At 37.5% G+C, this 17,707-nt stretch overlaps 1 protein-coding gene across 1 annotated transcript; it reads left to right on the forward strand.

Annotated features, from left to right (window-relative positions):
- Nucleotides 1-297: 297 nt before the first annotated feature.
- Nucleotides 298-13,528, forward strand: LOC121521845 (prolyl endopeptidase). The gene is made up of 14 exons (XM_041806021.1): nt 298-492; nt 807-881; nt 2,446-2,579; nt 2,804-2,934; nt 3,169-3,378; nt 3,571-3,692; nt 4,589-4,694; nt 5,326-5,517; nt 5,609-5,806; nt 6,052-6,155; nt 8,141-8,372; nt 8,461-8,592; nt 9,067-9,223; nt 11,790-13,528. The coding sequence occupies exons 1-14, from the start codon at nt 355-357 to the stop codon at nt 12,082-12,084; spliced, it is 2,226 nt and encodes a 741-aa protein (XP_041661955.1). The 5' UTR covers nt 298-354; the 3' UTR covers nt 12,085-13,528.
- Nucleotides 13,529-17,707: the final 4,179 nt, after the last annotated feature.

Raw genomic sequence — 17,707 nt, forward strand, 5'->3', positions numbered from 1 at the left:
GAGGAATTTGCTTGCAAGTTTTCAGGAATTAATTTTTGAGAGATTATTGGTGGGATGTTTAGGTTTTATGAAAAAGTTTCTCTGAAACATTTGGGGAATACACCAGGAATTTTTTGGATGCTTTTATGTGATACTTAAAACATGCTCTCCAGAATTTAGAGATATATATTTTGAAAGTTTAATAAACAGTTTATTTTCTATGCTCTCCTCCGTGAGCTCCTTTTGTCGCCAGTAGATGGCGCGCTAACGTTTGGACCGCTCACCTACCAACCATCACTCCCCTCTTTAAAGCGCTCGTTGACTGTGTGTAAGCAGGGGCATCTTCTCTGCCAAAAACCTCAGCGCCTTAAGTTGATGTTTTACAGGATCCACGGTACCATTGCTAAACCACTCCTTCACTCCCTGAGGCAACTTATTTTGTTACGTAATTCCCGAAAATTTACGTCCAAAATGTCTTTCCAGTACCCACAGGCTTACCGCGATGATGCAGTTGTAAGTAAACGTTGCTAGCTCGTTAGCCTAGCTTGCTAATGAGCCGGGATGCTTAATCATCATGCCTTTTCATTCATTGGCATGGGCGTCTGCTTTGTTAGCATGCTAGTTAGCTTAGCCTGCTTTGACAACTCACAGTGATTGTTGACAAATGACAGAGGCTATCGTGACCACTTAGACACGACTCACCGCTGTTTTTATATTAAGTTAACGTTTACATTTATTTAGCAAAGCTAAGTAACCACCAGCGTGTTAGCTCAGCTCTTTCTGCTCTAGCCACACCTTTGACTGTTATTTGTGTGTCACCTGTCCAGGTGGATGACTATCATGGCTACAAAGTACCAGACCCATACAGCTGGCTGGAAGACCCGGACAGTGAAAAGACACAGGTAAGAGTCATTCAGTAGTGAAGTAATCTTTTTTTATTGTTCAGTGCCTCAGTTGGCAGGAATGTTAGTTTACATCCACTACTCCTCCATTTGGACCATCCAGGGTTGCACGGCACTCATCAGTCAAGAGACTGTTTGAAAATGAGTCTTCATGTATTTCTGGGCCCACTGCAACCGTTTCTGCTTGTGAGCACTGGTTAGGGGCGGCCGAGTGGGTTTATACACGAGTGAAAGCCTCTGGAGGATCCTAAACCTTGAGGTTGGTGGGACTCCAGAGGCACCAGCAGCTTCAAATACCTGTTTGCTGCTTTTCTAATGGTATTTTAGCAGCTGCTGTCTTATTCTGATGAATATGTCTGGCAGACACCTTCCTCATTATGCCTTTATCTGCACGAACCCGTCTGTGCTCTGAATCAGCCACACTTTTCTTCACAGTACCATGATCACACTCAAGTTTTCATAAAATATCTAGTGTTTTCATACCTTGTCCAAGGATTGCACTATTTGATGCTTTTCAGCAGCAGAGAGATCCTTTTTTTCCCATATTGCTTAAAACCTGTGGCCTGCTTAATACTGTGGAACGTCCTTCTTGAGTAGTTTTCCTTCATTTGGGCTCGCCTGGCAAAATAATTATCACAGGTGTCTGAGATTGATTTCAATGATCCAAAGAGCCCTGAGACACAATACCATCCATGAGTTTATTTAAAAATAAAAAAGTGAAGTTTCATGACACTAAAATCCAATTTGCATAATAATTTGGAATGTGGTGAAAAGGCAGAGGATGCAACGAAAACTAAAGTTTCTTTCCACTCAAAGTGTTACATCTTAAGACCTAGAAAATCCAGGTTCAAGGTGCGATGTAAGCCATAAGGCAAAACAGTAAATGGTACAAACAGTTGGAAGTGTTTTTAAGGGAGACAACAGTGTGTACTGTAGTAATAGAACCATTACAGGTTTCTAGTGTGAAGTAAAGTATTTTGATGTTATATCCAGGGTTCTAAAGAATCAAAAAATTCCTTTTTCCATTTGGATTCCTTCCACGTGATGGAGTTCCTATCCTTATTCTGAGAATCCAGGTTGTATTGATAACTATAGTAGTCATATTTTGGCATGTGGACACCTTATTCAGGTTTCTCAACTGTCTGTGTTGTTACAAAAGCCTAGTGACTTAGTAGGAACAGCCAAAAATAACATTTTTCTCTTACTCTCATATGAATATCATATCTAAAACAACATCACATTCTTGATACTAATAAAGCATGTTTATGCAACCATTGATGCAACTTGGGACCTCTTCAAAAGAAGCCAGTCTCTCTGAAGAATCTGGATAAACTACTGAGTCCAACCTGAATCCCATAACAGTTTGGATTAGCTTTTATTGTAATAACTTTATTTTTAGAGCGCTTTAAACAACAAGGGTTACAACACGTTTGAACATGCTGATTCAACTCGACAACAGTATTGAGATAAAATGATGCATCAGAATCTTGGGACTGACTCAGTTGTTTTTTTATGCATTGATGTGTAAATTCTCTGTGCTTTGGTATCTTTTCTCTCCCTCTAGGCCTTTGTCACTGCTCAGAACCAGCTGACTTTGCCGTTTTTAGAGCGCTGTGAGGTGCGAGACTTGTTTAAAGAACGCATGACGGAGCTGTATGACTACCCCAAGTATAGCTGCCCCTTCAAAAGGGGGAGCAGGTGAGGAGAGCCACAGTGTCATCATGTTTAGTTACACCCATGTGTCATGTTTCATTAAGAAAGCACACTGGAAATAAAGATTAATAACAATGAAAATACAAAGAGGAAACTGGTTTGTTTTGATGGGTATAGCTGATCTTTTGTCCCAGTTTGATTAGTATTCAAAATGTGATTTCATTGAGCACTTATTCATGCATCTCAACACTCCCTTCTCTCATTTCCAGGTACTTTCACTTCTACAACACAGGCCTCCAAAATCAGAGTGTGATGTATGTGCAGGAGAGCCTAGATGCCGAGCCCACAATCTTTTTGGATCCAAACACGTTTTCAGATGATGGAACAGTTGCACTGCGAGGTATCAGAGAGCACTGACTGTTGTGTTTCTGTAAAATTGTAGCATTCTTATGGACTTTCTTAAAAAATAAAAACATCTTAATTTGTTTGGTCACAACTAAATATTGATTCTGTGATAACTTCATGTCCTGGTATAACTTCCTTATTTTAGGGTTCACACTAGTTGGGTTATAGATTGTTTATTTCCTAGCCGTCTTTGTGAATGTTCTGTTTCTGTTCCTCTGATTACTCTTAGGTTATGCGTTCTCTGAGGATGGGGAGTACCTGGCTTACGGCACCAGTGCCAGCGGTTCAGACTGGGTTGAGATCCGCTTCCTGCGGGTGGAGGATGCCGCGCCAATGGAGGACCGTCTGGAGCGAGTCAAGTTCAGTTGTATGTCCTGGACTCATGATGGAAAGGGCCTTTTTTACAACTCATATCCCGAACAGGAGGGCAAGAGTGACGGTGAGATGAAGACATTTTAGGGTTACATTTAGATCTTGTTTCATCCTAAAATCTGGTTCAGCTGCTGCAGCTATCCCTCAGAATTAAAGATAAAGTAATGCAGCTGAGTAGATATGAGGCTGAAAATATGATCAGAGTTCAGTTTTTGCCACCACTAGAGGGCGGTAATTACAATGATGTTTTTACTCTCAGGAACTGAGACCTCCACAAACCTGCACCAGAAGCTGTACTTCCATGTGTTGGGGACTCCTCAGTCTGAGGATGTACTTTGTGCCGAGTTCCCTGACCACCCGAAATGGATGAGTGGAGCAGAGGTAATCCACGAATCTCATTTTTCTTATCAGAAAAGGAAAAAAAACAGCAAATGACTCTCATTCATGCAAGTTATACTGTTGTGATATGAGAAAAGAGGGAGCTGTTTAAAATAAATGCAGCAAGTTTCTATTGGGCTATTAACAATCAATCATACAGTCATGATTGAATTATTTTGGAGTCATAGTCTGTTTTAATCTTGGGCTAACTCTGAGAGAAGACAACAGAGTGATGCCCATTTGATGTTGTGATAATTAAATGAAGTCTGACAGACAAGCTTAAACCAAAGAATCTGTTATAGCTTTAGCCAGAGCTTTTAGCTTGCAACATCTTTCTCATTAATCCGGAATATTTTTTGTTTTTACAGATTAAGTTGCAACACTTACTTTGCAGATAGCAAATAGATGATGATCATTTTGTAATTCTCAGTCTCGCAAAATACAGAATAATTTTTCTGCAAAAATCTAGAAAAAAATAACCTGGAATGTTTGCATGATATGTAGAGTATTACATCTCTGATGCAAAAAAAAAACAAAAACTTGTATGTTCTGATTAAAGAAATATTGCACCCTCTGCCATTAGAAATTGCAGTAGGCCATACTGCCCAGTCTTAACTCTCATATGCATAACATGTGTTTTTTTTCTTATGTATTGTAATGAATTCATACATTTGGTATATGTGTATTTCAACAGCACATTTTAGTCTGGATAAAACTGTGATTTATTGGGCAGTCTCAATGTTAACAGGATGCTGTTGCAGATGATTGTTTTCATGAAGGAATTCTTAAGAGTTTAAAATATACTTACTCATGCTAGCATAAATGCAGAGACTGACAATCTATCATAGCAGAGAAATCTGTTTATCAGGCTTATGTTGAGATATTTCTGTGTGCTGCAGGTATCAGATGATGGCCGCTATGTGCTGCTGTCTATCAGGGAAGGTTGTGATCCCGTCAACAGACTGTGGTATTGTGATCTTCAGACCACTCCTCAGGGTATTACAGGTCAGCTACACCTTTTTGTAATTAATTTTTTTTCTTATTGATCTCTTTTATTGAACAAGAATTTTATATGAATTAAACTATAAACAGCAAAAATGTAAGATTAATGTGTAATATTTTCCAAGAGCTCTCCTTCAGCTAATTTATCTCAATTGAAGCCAGAAATATGTCATTTAGTCTTTAGGTTCAAGAAAGCGCTCTCACTTTTTTAAAGGACTAGCTTGCCTGTTATTACACATTAAGTCCTTTTATTTTTTTACCTATTGTTTCATTACAAGCATTTTAGATATTAAGAATAAAAAACCTGAGCAAACAAAATAAATACCAATAATAGCACACTTTCTACCATTTATAACTGGTCTCTGTTCCTAAAGGGTGCAGGACAAAGTAGAACGTACTCAGTCCATTTTTTTCCTTAAAGCTTTCTCAGTTTAAGCGGAGGCTGAAGCTTCAATTTCAGTTGAACAAGCTTTATTGGCATGGATGTTGCAAAGCAATCAGGCCAAAGTATCAAACATAAAGAAAATCAACATTAATAAGACTAGTAAAAGTAACCCAAAAGTGTAAAAACACCAAACAATTCAAATCTATTTCAGCACTTTCATTTTAGACTAAAACACCTCCTTATGTTTAGGACTTTTGCCATGGGTGAAGCTAATTGACAACTTTGACGCTGAATATGAGTACGTAACCAACGAGGGCACACTGTTCACCTTCAAGACCAACCTGGACGCCCCACGTTACCGCCTCATTAACATCGACTTCGCCTCTCCAGCTCAGAGCAACTGGAAGGAGCTCATCCCTCAACATGACAAGGATGTTATCGGTGAGCTGCTGCCCCACTCCTACAGGATTACCATTAAAGAAATTGTATTGAAATGTTGTTAAGTTCGATCTTATTTCTTTTTCCCCTGTAGTTTTTGCCACCTGTACGTACTCCAGCTACCTGTTTGTGTGTTTCCTCCACGACGTGAAGAATGTGTTGAAAATGTATCGTCTGAGCTCGGGGGAGGAGCTGAGGACTTTCCCTCTGGACGTCGGCTCTGTGGTGGGTTTCACAGGACGGAAGAGGGACTCTGAGATCTTCTACTATTTCACCTCCTTCCTCTCCCCAGGTATGAGATGTTTAAGACTGCTACATTTATATGGCTCAGATTCATAGGAAAATGTACAAAATTGCCAGCAATGAGTATTTTGTGACATGATAAAGACATTAAATTGCTTTATAATTGTATCTTGCTGCTGTACTCACTGTGTGTTTGCTTTAATGTCTCGGTGTGCATTACAGAAGAAATATTATCCACATTTTGTCAAATACTTCTAGAAGAATGAGCTGACAGTTTTCTTCCCTTGCCTTCAGCCATCATTTATCACTGCGACCTCACAAAGGAGCCGCTCCAGCCTCACATCTTCAGAGAGGTCACAGTCAAAGGCTTCAACCCGTCTGAATACCAGACCACACAGGTGATTGCTGTTTGACATTTCTGTGTTTAGTTTTGTCTACAGACACAAATTCACAAATACAAATCATTTTAGTTCTATTTGCATGTATTTTTTCTGATAATTGGAGAAATGCTGTTTAGATGTCTAAAAGCTGCTGTCCTAATGACGTCATGTTTTGCTGGCTGCTGCTTTTTTCTAAACAAGCTCAATTCAAGTCAGCATTTTAAGGGCCTAGCAACCTCGCAGTCAGCTGTGTTTTTGTTCCTTTGCTCACAGCACTCTGTTGAAAACTAACCAATCACAATCCACAACAGGCAGGACTTCCAATATCAACTTTGCCAAAAAACACAGAGGAAAAATCATCCTTTTTTACACTGTGCGCATTTTGCATCCAGACTAGTTTTTACAGCTCAATCCTGCAACTCCTCCACATCATTTTTTGAATTCTTTGTGAAATTTAAGTATACAGAGAAATACAACACAACTAAATCATCACTACAACGTAGAGGAAATACTGTGATACAGGCTTCATTACCAAAAAAACAGAAACAGGCCCTTTAACCTCTGAACCCCATGAGATGGCTGACAATCCCAAGGCTTAGTGCATACGTTGTTTACAATATTTCTGGAAACATAAGATGGATCTCTGAGGTAAGATTGAGATCTGAGGCTTACATTTTTGCTGATCTACAGATGGCTCCTGGTGTTTATATCCCTTCCAGAACGTTCTTAATCCAGGTGCAAAGCGCTGTGTTTAATCAAAGCTTTGATACTACAAAACCTCTTTGCTAGATCCATGATAATATGACTCTTTGTGATGTTTTTGGCAACAAAAACAAAGCAGTCTTGCTAAACATTTTACACCAGAAGTGAAAGATAACTTTCTATTAGCCTGTCAGCCAATCACGATGGTGCCATTACTTCTTCTGTTGTTCTTGGTGGTAGCGATCAATCAGGGCCAGCCAAAGATCAGCAAGAGACAAGATACTTAGTTTGGAAAAGAAGGAAAAAGTAGTCCCATATGCCCCAAATAATCATGATATTTGTGTTCCTAAAATAGGATTCATGCACAATTTAGGCACTGGAATACCACATGTGTGCAAAATGTGAGCTGGCTTTATGAAGACAAATGGTGATGATAGTTTCTGTTGTGTGTATGTTATTAAGTTGTTGTTTTCACCTGATAGACAAGGCCTGTCGGGACCAAATGCAGATGTAAAAAGGCTTGTTGATTGTTGATCTAGGTGCGATTTTTATAAAGTTCAACAAGATTAAGTTTCCTTTTTGTTCTTTTACTTTGTCTTTCTGGTCCTATACCTTGTGATACATTCATCTGACCTTGCAGCACACATATTCTGATGGTCCAAGTGGTCCTGAAGAAATAATTTGTATCACTTGATTGTGCTCAAAAAGACTGATATTTTACATGCATTTTGCAAAAGTAATACAGGTGGAGGAAAATAGCAATAACTGGCTTGGGGTACCAGGGGTTAATGTCTCTTTGTTGGAACATTTAAGGAAAAATGTTAACTTTTTTATGGCCGGTAAGAAAAATCAGCTAAGTATGTGCCAGTTTTGAAAAACGCCTCAATTTATTAATGCCACTAGAGGCAAGACATATTTTTCAACTTTTCAAAGCAGTATTCAGTTTGACATTTTGCCATTTAATCTATGATATTAAGGCGCATGTGCTCCTTGAAGTATGATTTCTCATTCGTGAGATTTATTGTATTCTCACAGAAGGACAGGACCTCAGATCTAACATTCTAAAAGTAAAAATAAGCCTAGATTGAGGACATAGTTCTGGGCAAGGACACATGAAAATTCAAGAAAAGCTTCTCTATTATTAAATTCCAAACCACTGGTAATAAAATTATAATAGTGTGGACAATAATCCCCATTCTAATCTGTGTCCATGTTATAAATTTGTCTCCTACAGTTTCTTTCATGGATCTTATTCAGTCCTACTTGCTGTTCTCCTGATGCATCTGTCTTCATGTTTTCAGATCTTCTATCCCTCTAAGGATGGCACTCAGATCCCCATGTTTATCGTCCACAAGAAGGGAATCAAACTGGACGGTTCCCATCCAGGTTTTCTTTACGGCTATGGTGGTTTTAACATCTCCATCACACCGAGCTACAGCGTCTCCCGACTCATCTTTGTCAGACATCTCGGGGGAGTCCTGGCTGTGGCTAACATACGAGGAGGAGGAGAGTACGGGGAGACCTGGCACAAAGGTGATGGGAGTGTGCAGCACACATTTCTAAGATTACAGTATTTTATAAAAAACTTTATTACTATTTATTATTTTATTTTTCCTTTTAGCTGGCATGCTGGCCAACAAGCAGAACTGCTTCACAGACTTCCAGTGTGCTGCTGAATATCTCATCAAGGAGGGATACACTTCTCCTTCCAAGCTGACTATAAACGGAGGCTCCAATGGTGGCCTGCTAGTGGGTAAGTATGCTGTTTACATAAGAGCAGCAAAAGTTCTTTTTGCTCCAAAAATGATCTATAATTTTAAAAGTTGTTTTATTTGATTCATCAAATGGTTTAAAATTCTCTACAAAGCCCTCGCCTTCTTGTTGGTGAATCTGTTCAATTCTTTCTACTGTTTACCCGACTGGAACTACTGAAGCAACAGAAACAATTCAAGATTTATAAGAACAGTGGCTAAAACTAAACTCTTCATATATTCAAAAATTAGAAATGTTCAGGGAACAATTCCCTCCCCTAAAAATCCTGAGCTTTTGTTAGTTACATCCACTTGTAGAGATTTTTCTGGGAGTAAGCTCCAGGCAAACTGAGTCTGTGGAAATATCCTGTTTTGAAAGTGTATAGTAGAAAAACCAACATTAGTTTTAAGTCTTGAGTTTTTAGCTGCAGATTTCAGAGTCCCTGATCTGTGTTACTGTCTGTCTCCCACCTCAGCGGCCTGTGTGAACCAGCGGCCCGAGCTGTTCGGCTGTGCTGTGGCTCAGGTCGGTGTCATGGACATGCTGAAGTTTCACAAGTTCACCATCGGCCACGCATGGACCACAGACTTTGGCTGCTCAGAAGACAAAGAGCAGTTTGAGTGGCTCATCAAGTAAGTGCCCAACATCCAAATCATGTATTTGTTAAATATGTCCATGGGGCTTTTGTTCCTCGTGAAGGAATATTTATGATAGTTTCTCTTATACCAGCACAGACTAACTAATCTGATCCTTGATCATCTCATCTTAAGATACTTGTAACCCTGCATAGGAAGAACTTCAGAACAGCCAGTATCACCTTTCAACCAGTCAGTCTTTGTTTGTATTATGCCAATTTCATAACCAAAGTTTTCTCGAGACACTTTACAGCATAAAATGTTTTTCTAGACAACTGTGCTTTTAAGTTAAACTGTATTGTACTGAGATTGATATTTTTATACTTGAGCGCATCCAGAGAAAGAATATTTGATGGCAAACAGTGACTGACTTCACCAGAGAAGACGTTTCTCTAACTCTAAAAAGTTTATTTAGCCAAGAATTTTAGCCTTATATAATTTCAGGCATCTTTTCTGCACTGAAAGTCTTCAAATTCTTTGCAGTATGTGATATTTAACAATTGGTTTGATAAAAAAACGGCATTAGAAGGTAAAATGTTGGGATTTTTTTTCTCCATTTACTAGCATTTTTATCATAAAAGAGTTTGTTCCCTGAATGATACTCTAATCTGCTGCTTGTTTATAAAAGGGATGTTGCAAATTTAACTTTTAAATCTAACAATATTGAAACCTGCTTAGATACATTCACAACAAAATTACATGTCCTAGAATTCAGATTTACAGTAATTACTTAATGATTTTCCAAAATTGCTATCACATGTTGGCATTATTGTCTAAATGTCACTAAAATGTTTGCAGCATTTCACTACCATACTGCATTTGTGCAATAAAACAGTGTCCTCTGTTGTCCTTAGTATCAGGGGTGGAATAAACTGATTACTTTTAGTTTTTTGGGTACATTTTGAAATCAGTACTTTTACTTCTGCTCAAGTAAGTTTTACAAGTGTAACTGTAGTTTTACTTCAGTAAACACCCTCTGTTGACCACACAGTAGCACATGGTGAGAGAATGATTCCTCATTACATCACAAAACAGCTGTTTCACAACAAAAACTGCAGTGTTGATATGTCAGGGTTAAACTTCTTCAAGTCTGGGCTGATGTTTGGTTGAAGTTTACCATCATGTTTAGATGTTTTATATACCGTATCTGTTTAGCTGTGTTTGGATGTTGCCTGTTGATCACTGCCGGGGTCATTTTGCTCATGTTTCTTGTGGATTGTTGTTGTCTTTGCTGTGAGACACATTTGCACCATGATTGAAGATTTCCAGTGAGTTAGAGTTGCAGCCTGTGTCTCTAGGTGTTCCTCAAGGATGAATACAGTGTACTCTACTTCATTATGCATTGCCTTACAGTAGCTGCGTTTACATGGACACTTCTAATCGGGTGAAACCCTGAACCTGATTAGAAATGCTGCATGTAAACACCTAAATCAACCTGATCAAGCCCCATCCGATTAAAAAGCTAACCCGTTCAGAGGGGTGGTCTACACCTTTTCACGACCCAATCAGAGGGAAAATTCTTCCATTCAAACACCTTCACCCAATTGATCTGACACGTTCTTTCTGCGCATGCTCTTCGTCCTGACGTAACTGCATGGTGACGTATTGTCAGGAGCTGTTCTTCCCAGCAGAAACGGGGCACTAGACTCAAATGCCGATACTGGAGAAGCCAAGACTGAGGGGATGTCTGCCTCAATGGGGGACAGAGAAATAACGGAGCAGCAGGACTATATACCACTGGAAACCAATAGCAACCACAAATCATGTGACCTGTGTGTCACATGATTTATGGTTGCTAGTGGTGACGTTGACGCGGTGGCCGCTATTCTGATTAAAAACGGGCACATATAAACACCCGATTGGATAGATCACACACAATGTAAACACTTGACCCAAAAAATTTATTCGGGTTGGAATAAAATCGTCCATGTAAACGTGACTAATGAGTTTGACTCTGCTTTGTTCTTGCCAGAGGAAACCCACCTTGCCATAGATTTTGCAGGTACTGCAGCTCTGACATATTGTAAAATATTTAACAGTTAAATTATATGAAGTGTGGGCCAACATGTGTTCAATTTAACTCTTTCAATTTTGCTGCGTATTTAGCTTTATTACAAAGGTCTGACTTTACCTTAAACTGGTTGGAGATCTAGTCTTTTTTTTTTTTTGCCAGTAAGGAAAGATTATATTTTACTGAACTCATCAGTAGCTACTCAGTAATTAAAGTGAACTTTAAATTAAATACATTTTATTTTAACTTTAATGGATTTATAGACCAGTACTTTTCCATGTACTCAAGTAAAATATTACTTTTACTTAAGTGCAATAGTCATGTACATGTATGTGAGCCAAACCATTCTGTAAATTGAATACACCCCCCTTCTTCCTTTTTACTGTGATCTTGGCAGCTTTTAGTTAAATAATACTGAAAATCTGTAGTATTTTTAAAGCTTTTGTATTTTTCAACACTATTGATAATTAAAATAGCTGTTATTTATTCGATACTGTAGTTTTTTTAAAACGATACAAAGCATCTGTGTATAATCCAACTTCTTTTTTACAGATACTCCCCCCTCCATAACATCCACGTCCCAGAAGACAACGGGGTCCAGTACCCGGCCGTGCTCCTGCTCACAGGGGACCACGATGATCGTGTGGTGCCTCTGCACTCCCTCAAGTACATCGCCACCCTGCAGCACACCGTGGGCCGCAGCTCCAAGCAGATGAACCCTCTGTTCATCCTTGTTGACACAAAGTCAGGCCACGGCGCCGGCAAGCCAACCAGCAAGGTCATCCAGGAGGTGGCCGACACGTACGCCTTTATCGCTCGCTGTCTGAACATCAGCTGGGTCAAATAACCTGGATCCCCTGTTACTGTGTGTATGTTTGCGGTTTTATTTTCCCTGTTTGTCATCCACAGGCATCGTTGGAATACGGTTCACACATTGTTTCTGTCTTTACATCAACATGTATGTCTCTGTATGTCTTTTTTTTGTCTTTGTGTTTACCTTAAGCCCCTTTCACACATGCCCTGCATATTCCTGACATCTTTGTATCCGTTCACCAGGACTTTTATGCAGACTTTTATCCCTGGAGTGCCCTAGTTCAAAGTCGGTGAAAAGTCGGTGTAGGACAAAGTGGTTTCTAAAGAGGCATTTTGAAGCCAAACGATGGTTTGGAGTTTTTATCTCAACCTAACGATCATTATAGAAACAAGCAAGAATAAAGCTGATGCTGACCTCTAGCCTCCTTGAAAACAGTTATAACACATGCATCTGTCTGTCAGCCAAGCCAAAACTCCCAAATCTATGAATAACTCCTGTTTTTTTTATCGAAACAGATAAGTTATGACGATAGTTTGTCCGAATGCAGTGTAAAAAAAGATAATGAACTATAGGTGCTATATTATGGGGATTGATGGGGATTTCTTGACTTTTAGAGCCAGCCTCAAGTGGACGCTCAAGGAACTGCAGTTTTTTTAATACATTGGCTTTATTGCACAACAACAGAAGTTGCCCCTTTATGTAAACATGGCATGTAATTTTCAGGGCTGTTTCAGGGAGTTTTGCTACTTTCCAGTCTTTACTGCTCGCCTCAGCTCAGCTCAGTTTCTGCTTTTGCCTTTGTAATGCAACAACATCATATAAGGTCTGAAATTGTCCTGCTGTGAAGGACATGTGTGACAGGGCCAGTCCAGAACACGTCAGGACCTCAATGTTTGAAAATTGTCAGGAGTTCATTTGTGAACAGGCTTAGTTTTGCCCCTCTAAGTGTGAGCCTGTTAAGATGCAGGCTCTTCAGGATCTTAGCCAACATATAGCACTCTCCTGTCAGCCATTTTTGTAGTCCTATGAGCGATAGGACAAGTTTATTATCGATGGGTGTTTAAAAGGAGGGCATTTCTTCACGGATACTCTAATCAGCCAATCAGCTGTTACAGTCATGAGGTAAAAATGGCAAATGTTTATTTCAAAGTCATTTCTGGGTCACCTTCGCGCTTCAACACTATACATTTATTTATTTTGTGCAGGGGACAGAGGCTGTTGGATGTTCATCTTTAGCATGTATAAATCTGACAGCACAGTCTAAAATGTTAATGCTGTAAGTCAACAGTATTGCTATGGGTGTGTGCAAAAAAGGAAAGACATCGTGTGGAAGAGTGTGAGTATGTTTAAATGTCAGTCCCTGCTTTTCTTTCAGACTGATGATGATTTCTACCTCCTGACATGTGCTGATTGTTTACCTTTAAAAGGGAACAAAACACAATGCCACAAGTTCAATAAACAACTTTTTAAACAGTGACTGTTCTTGCTTGTTAATTCTGTCATAACACTTAGAGAGTTTGATAACAAGACTTTGATAGCAGCACATGTTCTTGTTTAGAGGGATCTAGAGGATACATGTCAAACTGGGGGCTATGAAACGGGGACGGCTACTCAAATTGGGGACAAAAACTGTTAAGCATAGAAAAGCCCAGTTTTGGGTCAGTGGTTGGAGGTAAGGAATGAAAATAAGCTCATCTAATGTTCCTGAATTAACTTTTTTTTTTGGAACATACATCTTTATGACATTAGTCTGCATGAAAATGGCTGATAAAATCTCAGCAGAATGACAAATATTCAAAGCTCTTGTAAATTACCTAATGTTTATTATTTTTTAGAGCAGAGGTTCTCAGATGGTCTAGCCTCAAAAGAAAAAAAAACACACTTAAATCAAAAGCATAAGGGTTTGGGGGTTTTCATTAGTTTTAGTTCATTTTAGTTTCCTTTTGATTCATTTTTACTGCTGGTTTGTTAAGTCTAGTTTTTTGTGTGAAAATGCTGTTTTAGTTCAGCATTTACTACATTTATTGTTAGTTTTTCGGTTTTATGGGAAACTTGTCAAGGGTGAGACCAAAACAGCCAGAAAAGATAAAAGTACAATTATAAGAATATGCTCATATAGACTCTTCAATTTTCATTTATTCAAATGAGATATCTGATACAGCTCAAAAGCTTAAATGGGCACTGCACTTTGGTCAGCTGAAGTTGTTTTTAAATGTGCTATATAAATAAACTTGAATTGAAAATCTTGAACAAATACAATCACCCAGTTTTCTCTCCCAGACTCAGGTGGTTCAACATATTTACTTTCAACTAGAGCAATGTTTCCCAAAGTGTGGGCTGGGGCCCACTGGTGGACTCTGGGAGTATTTCAGGGGGGCTGTGAGAGGCCTTTTACCTTAAATAAAAACCATCAACATAATTTTGAAAATTAAAATCAATGTTTAGATGGTCATAAAATACATAAGTCTACAAGTCAGTGTCCCTAAATTCTCCAAAGTACACTGAAGTAGGAGTGCACAATATCAGCAGATTTGAACATTTCTACAGATATTCACAATCAATATTTTGCCTATAAAAATTTACCAACATCAGCGATAAATATTGGCTCTACGAACAAATGTGTTAGAGGAGTTCTACACTGGACCATCAGATCAGCTGAAGTATTTTTCCTCATTCCTTACACTTTGAAGTGTGTTTTAAAGACTAAATAAGTTAATCCGTTCATCCTCTAACTTTGTGTTTTATGTCTGAACCAAGGTTATTATAGTTAACTAAAACTAACTAAATAACTAAAACTAAAATTCCAAAATCCTTCGTTAACTACAACTAAATTAAAACTAAGCTTTACCAAAAAACTGTATAGTGCTCTTACAAAACTAGCTAAAATGAAATAAAAATAGAGACAAAATACCCTTAGTTTTAGTCTATGACGCAACCATACTGACTAGCCCCTACACCCAAGTCTGGAGAGTGTAAAATGACCTAAATTGATTGGTCAAAACTTTGCAAAATGGTAGTTTTATGTCTGGGGTTGTATTCAAGCATCATCTTTAGATAAATAAAATAAGAGAAGAGTTGCATGTTTGAATATGTTTTTAAAAATGTATGATGTTCACTCAGCTCTGATATGTATTCTAAAAAAATAAAACACTAAAACTAATAAAAACTAGACTAAAATGAAGCATTTGGCAAAGCAAAATCTAAACTAAACTAACAAACCAGCAGTAAAAATGAATTAAAACTAAACTAAAATTGAACACAGGAAGTGAAAACTAAATAAAAACTAATGAAAAATCCCCAACTATTATAACCTTGGTCTAAACTATATTTAAATATCAATATCAGCCAAAATGGATGTGTAAATATCAGCAGAGTGGATATCAGCAAAAATCAAACATGCATCCCTACATTAAACAATACTGTTAAAGAAAAGACCCCATCTCAAATCCTCCAATGAACAGGCTCATTTAAAATGTAAATCACCATGTCTGGAACGAATCATAAAGGTCGTATCAGCCAAAGACTTGAACTAAGGATATTTGCTTCTGAATTTATTTATTTCATTTAGTTTTGTAAGTAAGCCATAAAGTTTTACTTAGTTTTCATTTTTTTGTAATGCATCGTTTTTATTACAGTTTCAGTTAACTTAGATTACTTTTACATTTTAGTTTTTTGTTAGTTTTAATTAATTGGAGAAAAATATATGCAAACATTCACTTTCCTCCATTTTCATGACATGTTGTTTTTTTGTTTTTTTCAAGAGGTTTTGAGAAATTTACATGTCATGATGGAAAACTTTTTTTTTCCCCATGAGAAGACGCTAAGAAAGTCAAGATCTTGATAAACCAACCAAAACGTACCCATCATCGTGTAAAAACACTAAAATATAGAGTATGGCTATCCACGTAGGGCTTCCATAGCTTAGCACAGACTTTATGCCACAGTTGTGTTTCACACATTCATTTTTCATTCATTCATCTTTTAATTGTAATTGATTCACTATTGAATCCTTGTCATGTTGTTATCCTGATAACACTGACAAAAGTAACGGTTATAACCAGAAGCTGCTGTTGAAGCCGTTGGTTGGTCGATATCAGCTCTTCCACCAGGGGGCAGCCTCTCTGAAAAATGACCAACACGTGCTGCAGGAGCAGAAAATGAGGGTGGTCTGACAGAGGGCCCCATGTGGATTACTCAACATACATGTTTCGTGTTCAAGAACTTTTCTTTCATGTTTAGGGACATTTTTATTTTAAAAACACAAACCTAACTTACTCTCCCTTCAATATCCTATAAGTCAAAGGAAAATTAAAGCCCCCCAAAAGAGGCAAAAAGACAAGAGTTATTTTGTTTTTTCTTTCTTTTTTTAAATCAGTTTTTACCTAAAATGGCATGGCTATTATTGAATTCATCTACATAAATTCAGCACTGAAAATAAGCAAAAAGCTAGAGCTGCAATTTAAACCATTTTAGAAAATGGACTTATTTTCTTCTTTTAATTTACATTTGTTTCTTTGCTTTAATTAAGATTTTTAAAAACTTTTTAATCCTGGAAAACTAGTGAGATGAGATTTTTTAAAAGGCAGCACTTGACAAATGTAGAATAAACTGCTAAAAGATAATTTAACACATAAAAGTCCTATAAGAGAATCATTCAATAGTAAAAGTATCTTCCCACATAAACTCTTATTAACAGACACTTGGATTTGTAAATTAACAACACAAATAATTGGCTTTTTGTTAATTAATATTTTTATTTATTGTTTGTTTTAAAAAAATACCTCAACTTTCTGCTTTGCTGGAAAAGAAAAAGATTGAATGAGTCAATAAATAAAAAAAAACAAAAACGTACGATTTCAGGAATAAATGAAGTCATTCAAAGTAGGGGGAAAAAAGAAAGAAAGCGACTTCCAGGGTTCAATACACTAAAGTCATTAAATTTCCTTTTTTTTTTTTTTTTTTTTTTTTTTTTTAACTTTGGGTAAAACTTCAAACAGACGTTAAGGAAATTAACTGTGAGATTATATTTATTGATGTTTGAGGGTTTAAGTCTTTGATTTCTCAAAACTCATTAAAGGCAACAGATCAAAGGGTTTCTTAGATACCAAAAAGATTGCTTTTTGTACTTTGCTGATTTGTTTTGGTAGAAAAAAGTTTCATAAACAAATTAAGTGATATCATACCTGTCCCCCAAACCAAGACTGCATTCAGAAAACTACTGAAGTATGATGAAACTAAGTTGACTTTTAAAATGTCTGAGCTTTTCTCTTTAACATCCCCTCACTCTACTTTCAGGAATCACCCAGCAACTTTCAAAATAAAGGAATTGGTGTAACATGAAAATAATGTTCCCTGTAAGAAATAAATGCTAGCAAAACAATGAAGAACAAGCAGGTTATTATTTCATTAAAAAAAAAAAACAGGCACAATAGGCCTACACAAATTCTCATTACAGCCTTCATCAATCTTACATGGTTTTGTAAATAAAGGAATTATGAACCTAACATTTATTTAGCTAGTAAAAATGCTATGTTTCAGCAAAAAAAGAATATAAAAACATCACTGAACAGTTATCAGGACGCCACAATGAATGAAACAGCCTACACTAAAAAAAGCCTAATATTTGGAGTTCACACCATATTTAAAATTCAAACGT

This window comes from Cheilinus undulatus, linkage group 14 (genome assembly GCF_018320785.1).
Source record: "Cheilinus undulatus linkage group 14, ASM1832078v1, whole genome shotgun sequence".
Classification (NCBI taxonomy): Eukaryota; Metazoa; Chordata; class Actinopteri; order Labriformes; family Labridae; genus Cheilinus; species Cheilinus undulatus.

Excerpts from the sequence above, each read along its gene's own strand:
- LOC121521845 (XM_041806021.1), top strand. The coding sequence starts at position 355 with ATGTTTTACAGGATCCACGGTACCATTGCTAAACCACTCCTTCACTCC. Across the intron at positions 6,156-8,140 it reads CTGAATACCAGACCACACAG|ATCTTCTATCCCTCTAAGGA; the intron begins GTGATTGCTGTT and ends TCATGTTTTCAG. Across the intron at positions 8,373-8,460 it reads CGGGGAGACCTGGCACAAAG|CTGGCATGCTGGCCAACAAG; the intron begins GTGATGGGAGTG and ends TTTTCCTTTTAG.